This window comes from Agelaius tricolor, unplaced genomic scaffold, assembly GCF_023055355.1.
Source record: "Agelaius tricolor isolate 1412-34295 unplaced genomic scaffold, bAgeTri1.0.p SCAF_28, whole genome shotgun sequence".
NCBI classification, from domain to species: Eukaryota; Metazoa; Chordata; class Aves; order Passeriformes; family Icteridae; genus Agelaius; species Agelaius tricolor.
Window position 1 is genome coordinate 8,153,303 of NW_027269288.1, and position 12,357 is coordinate 8,165,659.

At 45.6% G+C, this 12,357-nt stretch overlaps 2 protein-coding genes across 13 annotated transcripts in view; both read right to left on the reverse strand.

Annotated features, from left to right (window-relative positions):
• Nucleotides 1-2,819, reverse strand: part of KIF1B (kinesin family member 1B) — a 78,053-nt gene extending 75,234 nt beyond the window's left edge. For all 10 annotated transcript variants that reach the window (XM_071448891.1, XM_071448888.1, XM_071448884.1 and 7 more), the window contains exon 1: nt 2,679-2,819. The gene's annotated coding sequence lies outside the window, so the exon portion shown is untranslated. The remainder of the gene's footprint in view (nt 1-2,678) is intronic.
• Nucleotides 2,820-6,805: 3,986 nt separating this feature from the next.
• UBE4B (ubiquitination factor E4B) overlaps nt 6,806-12,357 on the reverse strand; it is a 33,463-nt gene continuing 27,911 nt past the window's right edge. For all 3 annotated transcript variants that reach the window (XM_071449351.1, XM_071449349.1, XM_071449350.1), the window contains 5 exons: nt 11,903-12,037; nt 11,336-11,527; nt 8,996-9,170; nt 8,416-8,562; nt 6,806-8,097 (listed from right to left, as the gene is read on the reverse strand). In XM_071449351.1, the coding sequence (XP_071305452.1) occupies nt 8,039-8,097; nt 8,416-8,562; nt 8,996-9,170; nt 11,336-11,527; nt 11,903-12,037 (708 nt within the window). In that variant the 3' untranslated portion in view covers nt 6,806-8,038. The remainder of the gene's footprint in view (nt 8,098-8,415; nt 8,563-8,995; nt 9,171-11,335; nt 11,528-11,902; nt 12,038-12,357) is intronic.

Consider the following 12,357-nt stretch of genomic DNA (forward strand, 5'->3'; position numbering starts at 1 on the left):
TTATATATATATATATATATATATATATATATATATGTTCTCAAGTACCTCTTAACATCATATGCACAATAAGAAGGCATGAAAATCACATTTCCAGAGACTCCATATGCACTAGCCAAATGACAGACTTGTTTGAAACACAACTGTGAAGAGATTCTCAAAGAGCAGATCACAAAATCACCTGCAACATGAAAATTTACCTGCTGGACTTCTGCAGTTACCAATTTTTCCCAACCCTAACTTTTGTGCTGACGGAAAATTAAATGTGGTATAATTTTAAACCTCTTTTGTTCTCAACTCTGCTGTTTTTCATAGCTGAAGTAAGCAAAACACCTACTCATATTTGCACATGGATTTTAGTTGTTTTGAATAGCAATTCACTATGCAAGATTTAATTTTCATTAGTAAGAAAATTGACCAAAACCAATATAATTTGCCAAGCTTTCCACACATTTAAGCTGTTGGGGTTTTGAGGGGCTTTACCATTTACCAGTTATCTTAACTGGTCATAACAATTTATAAAGGTAGCATTGCCCTCATGCCATAGAATGGTAAAATAAGGCAAAATGAGCCCCAAGTTACATAGCATCACAGATAATAGACTGCAGCTGGTTTTTCAGGGTTCACATTTACCAGTAGTACCACCTCCTACTACAAAATGCTGACTACAGAGTGGAAACATAACTTGAAAAGAGAAAACCAAAATATGCAATACAGCTTGTGGTACAGATTTAGAAGAACAATATTCTTAAAAGACGATTTTTTTAAATGTTCATTATTATAGGCTTCGAGGCTGCCATCCATGCTGGAATGAATCATCTCCCTGATGTTTTGGAAGGAATCTACTAGCTGAGTCTCTTTTAATGCCCAGCCTGCATGAATCCAGTCATGAACCAAGAAGGGAACGGCGTGTGTGTCTCTGAGGTGATCTACCACTGGCTCCAAAACAGGTGGTACATGACATTGGAGTTGTTCAGTGATCTTCATCAGCAAAAAGCAAATCCTACATCCTAGTTTTACACCTATTTGAAACTAAACACACTCATTCTGTAAGTCCTACAGTGAGATTTTAATATTAAAAGGTGTCATTAAAAGAAATCATCTAAATATCTTGTCTGTTTACTGGAATTCAAGCTGACAAACCCAATTGTGTTGATGAATCACCCTTCACAGGCTCAACTAGATCTGGGCTTTCCCAAAAATATCTGAATAAACATTAAGACTTGAATACTTGGATGTATCTGAAAGTTTTGGCAAACCAGTTTTTATGCAATGTCAAAATACAAACACATTGCTGTTTATTTAAGTAAAGTTACAAGCAGAGCAGGGATTTAGATTCAAATTATTATTATACATGCAGAGAAGTCTGCAACAAGCTCGAAATGGTTACAAAACAATGTCCAAAATTTATATCTCTGCATTCAACAAAAAAAACACCCAAACCCACCGCATATCACAAACAAAGAAGAATCACTTTTTATTTAAGAGAACCAGTCATATACCAGATAACTGTGTCATAGCTGCATGTCACAGAATGTGCTAACTTTGAAACAAAAAAATTGCTTGTAACTTAATCAGTGCAAGAGCTCTGAAGAAATAAAACAAGGACAGAGATTAGCACACGGAAAGTTGGCAAAACAGCTGTTTGGGGCAGCAGGCGTATCTGAACAAGGGGCCCCAGCAGAGCCAATTTTAGGTGCCGCATGAAGCTCGAGCAGTGCTGACAGAGTGATCGCTCAGCTGAACTCACACACACGCTCTGCTATATCTGGACCAGGTGGAGATGCCAGATCGAACAGTGCTGCAGAACTTGGCGAGGCACTGAAACCTGATCACATGCACACATGGCTATTTACCAACACTGGGTTGTGCAACAGCAAAAGAACTGAGCCAAGAAGGAGCTGGAAGCGAACAGAAATGTCGTTTAGAATTTAGAATTTGGTATGAACGTATTTACATTCCGGAAGGCAGACATAAATTCATCATCTGCTTCTGGCGGATTCTCCAGCGCGGGCGCTGCCCCCATTGCGGCGGTGGCCCCAGCGCCGGGCCCGCTCCGCCGGCCCCCGCCCGGGCACGGCCACTGCCGGCTCATCCTCCAACATGGCTGCCCGGGCCGCGCCGAGCCGGGCCGGGCCGGGCCGGGCCGGGCGCCGCTGCCGCACCCCGCACCGCCTCCCGGACCGGCGCTGCCGCCTCCGCCCCATCCGAGCCGCAAAGGGGAGCAGGGCGGCGGAGCGCGGCACGGCGGGCGGCATCCAGCCGATGGGAAAGCCGGGGAGCGGCCGCCCGAGGAAAAAGGAAGGATGGAGAGGAAGGGAAGGAAGAAAGGGAAGGGCAGGGAGGGAGGGAAGCGTCCCGGGGGACGAGGAGATGGCATCGGGCAGATGGAAAGGCCGAGCGGGGCCCCACGCCCTTGCGCCGCTGCCCTGACAGCTCCAAGGTATCCAGTGCTATGCATCCATCCATCCATCCATCCGTCCGTCCCTCCGTCCATCCATCCCCCCCCGCTCCCGGCCTCAGCCCTCCGCGGGGCCCCTCAGATGAGCACGGCAGCATCGCCGCCTCCCCCTCCGCATTACGGCATCAGCCCCCCGCCCCCGCCCCGCTCCGGCCCCGCCAGCGCGGAGCTCCCTCAGCGCCCTCTCAGCGCCGTCCCCTCAGCGCGGCCCCCTCACCTGGCGCGGGGTGTCCGCGGGACGCGGGCGGTGCGGCGTCAGCAGCCGGCGGGGCAGCGCAGCGACAAAAACCCGGCCATCCCCATCGCCGCCTCCACCGAGGCCTGGAGACCTCCCCGCTGCCGGGAACGGAGCGGGAAGGGCGAGGGAGGGAACGGAGGGAGGAGAGAAGGGGAGGGAGGAGAGCGAGGCCGGCCGGGAGGAACGGGCGCCGCGCTCGCCCCAGCGCCGCTCCCGCACTGCCGGAGCGCGGGGGGAGCGCCCAGAGCGCGGGGGGAGCGCCCCGCTCCGCCAATCGCCGCGCGCCGCCCCGTCCTCTCGGCACGGCCCGCCAATGGCGCGCCTCGGAGCCCGCGAGCGCCCGCCCCCGCCCTGTCAATCACAGCCGCCAGCGCCGCCTGGCGGTGCCCCGGCCGCAGCGGCACCGCCCTCCGAACCGAGCCCTCCGCCGCGCAGAGGGGGCGCGGGGAGGCGGCCCCTCACCAGTTCCAGCCAATCAGAACCCGCGATGCAAATCACGTCTGCGCCCTCGGAGCCTATCGGGAACGGGGCCGCAGCACCGCCCGCCGCGCTGTGTCCGTGCGCGGCCCGGGCCGTGAGGGGCGGTGGGCCCCGAGCGCGGGGTCTGCGGGCTGTGTGGGCAAGCGAGATAAAACCGGCTGGGACACCGCGGGTGTGCGGGAAAACGGGATAAAACCGGCTGGGACACCGCGGGTGTGCGGGAAAACGGGATAAAATCTCGCTGTGGGAACGCGGTGTCTGAGGTAGCGAATTCCCCAGCTCCCGACTCCCTGTGATTCAGTGGGATTTGCATCCTAAACTGGGCCTAAGGGCGATGCTCAGAGGGGAGGGATTAGTAATCCTCCCTTCAAAACGTTTCTTGAGCAGCCGGAGTCATATTTTTAGACCTCATAATGTATTTTTAGGCAAATGATTAAATTTAGTCAATGATGCTGTATTAACTCTCATGCTTTTAATAATTTCATGCATATTCTCATAGGAAAATTTTATTTTTGTGGCAATAGTTCAGCTTTAAGTTCCTCCTTATCATTAGTAATTTGGGAATTCCTGCTGTTAGAAACTGGCTCATGTTTAAGCTTATAAGCACCTTAAAGGAAATCACTTTACATGAAATGCCTTAATTACATATGTTTCATACACCATCATATACAAATTGGATTTAAGACGTTCAGGAGAACATTCAGGACCTGAGATTTCTAGTTTCAGAACAAGGTTTATTTCTGTTCACAGCCTCCTGGCTATTAGCTATGTTAACCTCAGCTCTGTCCCTTCTGTTCCCCTTAAGCATCAGATCTTTGGCAGAAGGAGTTATTTTTTCACTTTGGTGAAAAGTGACTGTATCCCCTCGCCAGTCTCATCTGCAGTTATGGCAATAGATGCAGGAGCCCAACAATAAATGGCTGAACAGGAGGCTTAGGGAAATATTGCCACAGAAACAACAAATCAAAAATAAGGCTTTCCTGTGTCCTAGAAAATACCATTATCTGAACTTGGAATACTTCCTATTGATGGGACAGATAATTTAATGGTGGTTTTAGGGTGGGGTAACTGTGCTAACTCCTACCTAGATCTATGGAGAATTAGGTCAGCCGTTCTCTGAAAATGGAAAGGGCAAGAACACCTCAAAAAAAACCTCAAACCAGTTTCAAATTCTCCTGCAAACTGCCCAGACACTGCGTGCGTGCTGTAACCCCCACGGCAATAGACACCGTGATTAATTTGACTTGAGCACAGTTTGTGCAGTGTCCCTGGGAACAGCAGCTCCTGCCCCAGCCCAATGCCCAAGTTTGGGGAGTGCTCACCCAGAGCCTGAACGCTTCCCTTGGTCACAGAGCCCTGAAACAATCGGCTACAAACAGCCAGAGCACGCCAAGATGGAAAACAGGGCAATGAATGCAGCCATTTCTTGCATTTATTGGTGCAGTGGAAATTACTCCAGTGACTGAGGCTCGGCCCTGAAGCAGGGAGGCCTGCATTGAAGGCAGGGCACAGGGACACAGGGTGACACTGGGGCACAGGGTGACACTGCTGTAGTGCTCCTGACTGCTGCCATCCTGGTCTGAAGGCAGGGCACACGGTGACACTGTGCTCACTGTGCTGCAGTGCTCCTGGCTGCCATCCTGGTCTGAAGGCAGGGCACAGGGGCACACGGTGACACTGTGCTCACTGTGCTGCAGTGCTCCTCACTGCCATCCTGGTCTGAAGACAGGGCACAGGGGCACAGGGGCACACGGTGACACTGTGCTCACTGTGCTCACTGTGCTGCAGTGCTCCTCACTGCCATCCTAGCATTACCAGCTCAGCTGTCCTCACTGCCAGTAGGCGAGAGCTGCCAGATGTCAACTGGGCCATTACATAAGTATAAATTGTGATACAATAGAATCAATTGTCCTGAATTGCTACAGCAGCAGCGCTTGCCCCAGGAACTTCTCTAGTCTCGGGTGTAGAGCTGGAGGACAAGGAGTGAGCAGTGATTCACGATAAGTTCCAAGGAAAGGCCACTTTATAACGGCAGTATGAGTTTGCTGTTGATGGGGTAAACCATTCCCAGCTCAGAGACATTTACATTCTGCACACACATGGACGTGTCAAATATAAATCCCTCCCCTGACAGTTTATGAACTCTATTGCAGTGAGGTTAGTTGGATTGAAAAAGGTAAATGACATTAGTGAGGGGAAAAGAAATCACCTAAAACCTGCAGGTAGCATTTAATTAACTAAACTAAGAATTGTCACACAACCCATATGCTTTTGTGGGAAACTGATTTTTAATTCAGTTTCAGCTTTGCTTTTCAGTCACTCAAATGTCCACTACCCACTGAAAAACAAGGGTTTGATTCACTTTTGTGGCCAGACACAATAGAATGGCACTGCAGCAGCTTGTATTAAAATACATTTCATTATTCTGCTCACAAATGCAGAATTTGGGAGAACACTTGTCTGAGCTCACACCTCTGAAACACTTGATACTCGTTGCCCAGATAAAATTGTTTTGGCCACTTATGTCAAGCCTTTGTGTCTTGTGCAATATCTGCATTGACATGTTTTCAAATGATAGATGTATGCCATAATTAGACAAAACATTTCAGTAATGCACTTTGCTATTTATATTCCTCGGGTCAGAGTCTGACACAATGGCAGAATAAATATAAATTCAGATTCTGAAGGGCATTGTGTTGATTAAAACATCCCACAACAAACGTAAATATTTCTATTTCCTCCTGGCAAAACCCAAAACTATAAAATTTTCATTTTATCATCCATCAATAAAGGCAATATATGGTACTATTGCAGAAAAGAACCCATAATGTGAAGCCATAGTTTAATCATCCTCCAGTAAAAACACATATTCACTACTGAACAGTTGTCCTTCATCAAAAAGAAGTATAAACTCTGGGCTGGTCCTAGAGATTCATGCAAAATTCCTCAATAATAAGGGGACAGTTGAACATGTAAGAGTTTTCTTTATCTAGAAGGAAATTGCCCCTTCACTAAAGAAGCAAACACACAGCTCAGCACAAGCTGTAACACATCAGAATCTGTGCTGGGTCTGGCTGCCAGGGGGTGAAAGCAGAGCAGGCCTTGATCTGTGATTTACTGAAGAGGAAAGAGGAGGGGGATTTGAATTTGTGAAGGTTGTAACTATAAAACCAACAAACAAGCTTCTCTGTTGCAGCAGTTGACACAGAAGCTTTGGAACCTTCTCCCATCCTTGCAGAGAAGAAATTCGAGTTCATGCTCTAAGAGGAAGCACCACTAAAAACCCACAAACAAAAAATACAGCCACAGCTGTACCTTCACTTTTGTAACACAGAGTTACTTGCACACCTAAAAGGTCAATGCTGGATTCTGTACAAACTCACCCCAATTCCCCCTGGAGCTGTCAGCAGCTGTCATGGAGCTATGAATGGGTGCTCAGTGGCACCTGCTTGGGAACATTCCTGAGTTTAAAGGATTACTGAGATCTGTGTGTACAGAAATTTCCCACATAATTTACTAAGTTACCTACAGATCCTAAATGACTATCAGCAAACCTGAACAAAGACACCCAATCATTTGGAATTTTTATATTTTCACTGACACTTACAAGAAGGACCAAGGAAACATTCTGTGCGAGTGTGTATCATTTATTGTAGTTCAAGAGAGTCAGGAATTGAACAGAAGACATGGCGAAAAACAAATAAAAGAAAAAGAACCTCTTTTTTTCCAACTTAATTTTAAAACACTGTGGTTTCAAATCCTTTTTAAAAAGGAAATTCAAGTATCATATGCAGGGGGCAGTAATATAAAAATGTTTGTGAATTTTTTTTTTTTTTTAAAAACGTAATTCTACATTTCCTGCACCCTTTCTGCTTTGGTAAGGCCAAGCCATGGATACAAATTGGTAGCAACATAAAAAATGACCCCTGCCCCAAACTGCAGCCTCCAAAGGTAAAAGTATCTGCTCTCTGTGGACAAGCTCCAATGGCTCAGAACTGTCAGTTAGCACTGATCTGCAGCATTGAAAGAATGTATTTTATTTTTTTAAAGTCACTGAAATCCTGGTATTCCCAAGCATCTCATTCATGGCAGCTGTTTTAACATATTTCTATCTCAAGGCTTTTCACAAGTACCAGAGCATCTTGATCAACATAAAGGAAAGGGACATCTCAAGGAAAGGAAATTAAAATCCATGTGTGAAGTCTTCGCTTTTTTGAAATTATCCTTGTGTCTAACACCAATTAAAAATCAAATAGGCAAATATGTGTAATATAAAAATACGATCCCAAGATGAACACTTTGTTGCAGGCACAGTTATCGCACAAAATATGTTCTTTTAAGGGCAGGGGAATGATTTTGATTTTCACAGGGTTTGTATTTTTTTGCATTACAGAAGAAAAAGACAGCAGTGCAGGTTGATGGGTGGAACAGAAAGAAAGGAAGGGAAAGAGAAAAAAGTTACTTTAGCAGCAAAATGTCCAAGGTTCTAACCACAATCAAATTAACGGATATCTGGTGGTAAAAAACAAGGTTGAAGGGATGCTGCCCTGATCCATTCGTCTTTGCTAAAATAATTCAGCTGTAAAAACTCCAAAATGTGACATATTGGAGGACAGTTTTGTAACATAAGTAACTTCCTAGCTTGTCCTCCATGTTATTGACCATCGTTATCATTTAAATATATGTACAAGAATGAAGCTGCTTTTCTCCTCATCCACATGCTCCTGTGGTCATTACTGAAGTCAGTGCCGGGGCCGTGCCAATCCATCAACAGCTCCCAGGTGTGGCTGCTCCACTCCTGCCAGAACAGCCCACACCCTGCTCTGCCCATTGGTGGTGGCCTGCACTGCAAGGGAATTTCAATGGTCATTCTGCTTGTCTCTCATCCAGGCTTGGATTTGCTCTTTAAGTTCTGGCACTAGTAAGGTAAAAAAAAAAAGAGAAAAAAGAATGATTAAATTACTTGGTAATAGTACTGTAAGAAAGTCCCTCATGGCCAACAGCCATTCCCCATTTATACACCGTAATGTTTTTCAGTCCAGTAGTTAAGAAAGCAAGAGTGTGAGGATTATTTCCCTCCAGAAAAAGGGAGAGCAGAGGGAATGAACTTTTCTGTGCAAGTTGAGATGAAAGAACTGTTACCTCTGGGGAGGCCTCAGCAGTGTGCTATGCAAGTCCAGAGCTGCCCACGGGTGGCTGCCCCCAGCCCCATGCAGGCCCAGCTGTCCCACAGTACCTGGTTCCAGCATATTCTCCGTCAGCGTCTGACGGTTGAAGGGGTCAGTGGAGGAGTTGAGCAGGTGCCTCAGGATGATTGACCTGTCCATGATCGTTCCTGAGGGCAGCCTCACGGGGTCGGTCATCAGAGTGTCCATCAGGGGATCTGAGGGCACAAGGGTCTCCTCATCAAAGGGAGCAAACAGCTACAAACGTTATCTGCCCCTCAACCCACAGTGCAAAACCAGTGCTCAGGGTCCCCAGGACACTGCTGAAGTTACAGAAAATGGTTAAATGGACATAAATCTTCACAGCACTCTCCCCTTTCTGACCTAAGCTTTCCCTACTGTCACCCTATTTTCAGCTGGGGGAGTGCTCTTTTCAAGCACATGTTAGCAAAGCATGGCAAGGACTGGACAGGACAATCCCAGGGAAATCTAAGCAAACTCTTAGCTCTGTATTTACTTAACTACATCATTGAAATACAGCAAGATGCAAGGCTTCATAAACAATATATAGTTTCTATTAACATATGGAATCAATGCAACAAACAAAATCCCTCTGTCCTAGACAGGCAGAGTTTAGAAGACTCCACTTGCCTCTGAATTCATCCGGAGCATCGCTGTAATCAATCTCTGCACGGGCATTCTTGGCAACAATTTCCTCCACTTTCTCTGCCAGCAGTTTGAATTTCTCTATTGCTATGGTAGACTTGATGCCAGCCTTCCTCATCTTGGAGATAACCTCCTCAAAGAGCTCTTTACTGTAGGACCTCTACAGGCAAAGCATAAAAAGACAACTTTGCTGAGTCGTAGTGTCTTTACATGCCATAAAAATAGTAAAGATGTTTAATGCATTTTTAAAATGGCAGAAGAAAGGATCAATGAAACCTCAACCTTACATCAAAGCAAATAGGATGTAGGTAGCATTCATCTAGCACCAAAATGTCAACATTGGGGTAGACTTACAGTTTTTTTTACCAGTCATCACCACTGTAGAACTATTAAGGACCAAAAAAAAAAGGGCAACATCACCTAAAGAAAATGAGGAAGATGCTCAGAGAGGCTGACTATAACTATTAGAACTGTTTTGAGACAAAAACATCTGTCTTGCCATTCTCCTGTCTGTATTCTTGTTCTCACAAGTCTTGGCTGAAAATACAGCATAAAATGAACTTCTTACCTTCTCTGATAATATGCAAGGCAGAACAGGGAAAGGAGTGATTCTTTCTCCTAATCCAAACAAGAACTAACGAAAAACCGACCCCACGATGTTGCAAAAATAGTAAGACAGCTCAGAGAGAGTGAATGCTGGAAATTTGCCACCCAGTGCAGCAGGACTATCCAGAGAGACCAAATGCAACTGAAGCAAGCATTACTTTCACGTGAAAAAGAAAGTTAGAGAAGGACTTTTGTAGCTGCCTGTGTTCTACAGAGACACCATTTTCTTTCAAGTTCACAATGTCATGTTTTGACATAATCCCTTTAATACAAAGTGTTATGTACTTTCCAGTGCAAGGTTGAATTATATGACAAAACAAAACACACTAAGTCTCACAGATTTCTATTTCCCTTGGGATTTTTCAAGCGTTCAACCCCTGCAGCAGGCAGTGCCACTCAGCAGGCAGCACACACAGTGCCCACCCAAACTCACAGGGAGCAGAGCGGTGGCAACGTGCCCAGGGCTCCAGAAACGTTTGCAGATTCCCTCTCCTGCGTGCTGGGATTTGCAAATGGGACATTTCTCAAAATGCTTTAGAGAGATCCCACCATGATCAAGCAACTTTTTGTTTGTTTTGTTTTCTCTCCCAATACCAGCAGCCATTAACCAACCACACATTTCCTTGGTGTTTCTTTCCTGTCACTGACAGTTTCCAAGAGACTGGTCACTCCCCCCACTCCCTTTTGATGAAGGGCCACTTTGTTAATGAAGCTTTTTTCCAGTTCTCACACCCGCAGGCTTCTTTCTTTTGAATCCCTAAGTCAGTCTGTGCATTTGCTGTGGCTGGCATGAATGCATGATGGAAAACATCATATATATATGATATATATACTGAACATATATATATACTGAACAGCATAAAAATATTCATTATACACATGCAAACACATAAGGTCTGTTTCAGATGTGTTATTGGTATTATCTGGAATTATCAGAACTTAAATTTAACTACAGAAAAACAATCTTGAGCTACCCCAAAACTGCTGCTTCACCAGGCATGCAAACAGTTTCACATGCTGTTAGCCAGCTTCCTCTAGAACCTCGAGTAGCTGCTGTCTCAGGAACATTTCTTGCCCTCTATACTTTGAAAAGTTTGCATTATAAGACACGGGCATGGACAGATGTGACTCAGTAGTTTGACAACTTTACAAGGACACAGAGCTGCAATAGCTTATCTTGCTCCCAGTATTACCATGAGTTCAAAGGTGCTGTTAATTGTCCCATACATGCTGTGCTTTGTCAGTTTATTACAGGGCCATTTAATAAAGTGATTTCAGAGGGAATACAATTTGGAAACTGTTAACTAGTGAATGAACTTTCATTTGTTGAGGGAGGCACCTGGTCCCAGCTCTGCCTGTTTCGATGAGGAAAGGAGAGGGAGACAAAACTCTGCCTCAGTTCTCCCACTTGCAAAGGGACAAAATATTTCTGCTAATTTACAATGAGGCTGTTGGCAATAAGCACATCACACTCAGGAAATTTCCTATGCCATGGATATTTATATATGTTTACAGGTTTGCAAAGCACTGGGAACACCCATCTACAAAGAGCAGACAGAACATGAACAGAGATGATCTGCTGAAAGAAAACAAACTGCAGGGATGTAAGACAAACTGTCTGGCAGCACACAAGCAAGATGAAACACTTCTAGAATGTTCTGCAAAGTCCTGTTTGTCCACAGAGCTTTTGCCCTTCTCCTTCACCCTTCTGGAGCTCACCTGATCATCAGCAATTGCCTTAGCAAAGCGAGCACAATCCAGCTGCAGATAAATGTCAGTCAGTTGGTCCAACAGCTTCTTTGGTTCAAACCCGTATTTCTCTGGGTTTTCAACTTTCAGGTCACGGCACTTGGGGCCACACAGTTGCTGTAAGTTAAAGTTCAACATAGCAGCCAGTCGTGGTCCAAGTTCCTGTGAACGTGAAGTAAAACACAGATCACAGTGTGAAAGCAGTGACAGAGAAGGTTATCACTAGAGCTGCACACAGCAAGATCAGGAATTATTAACTAATAAAATTTTCATTTGGTAGGCTTGCAGGAAGTGCCTGTTCTTTATGCATGTTTGCCATTAAAAAATGTCATGCAAACAGTTTCTGTCTGGAAGGATCACACCATCTCAGTGACTCAGGTAATGCTCTCAACATCAAATAACATCAACAGCAATTAGATTTTAATGAGCTGAAGAAAGGGGAGGAGAATAGAGCCTAAGTGCTACCAAACATTCCCAGGTTATTATCCAGAGATGTTAGAGAAGCAGGGAACCAACTTAAATCTGAGCAGGACTTACAGGTCTGAGAAAAGGCTTTTGGACCTGCTTGGTAAGGATATGGAACATATCAACAGTTTCTGTTGCCAGGGCAAGATATGAACGGGACACGCGCTCATCCTGAGCCAGCTGCGACTGCCGGGCCTGCTGCTGATCCTGCAAAACAAACACGGCCATGGCATCTCCTAACCCAGCAAAACCTGACAGCCACACTGCCAAGGGCATCTACACGAAAGGAAGACAGTAATTCCAATACAGATGTGGGGCATCTTTCAGTCTAAGGTACAGCTGCTCACTTTTATTACCTAGTACTAATGTCTGCATCAGTTTTCCAGAATTCTGCAACACTAAAGAATGAATGCAAACAGCATAACAAGCCCCTCTGGTTATTGAGTTTGTTTACATCCTCTAACTGCTCCTCACAGCTGCAGAACTGGGTTATGCTTCCCTTCCATCCAAATGCCAATACTTCAAAA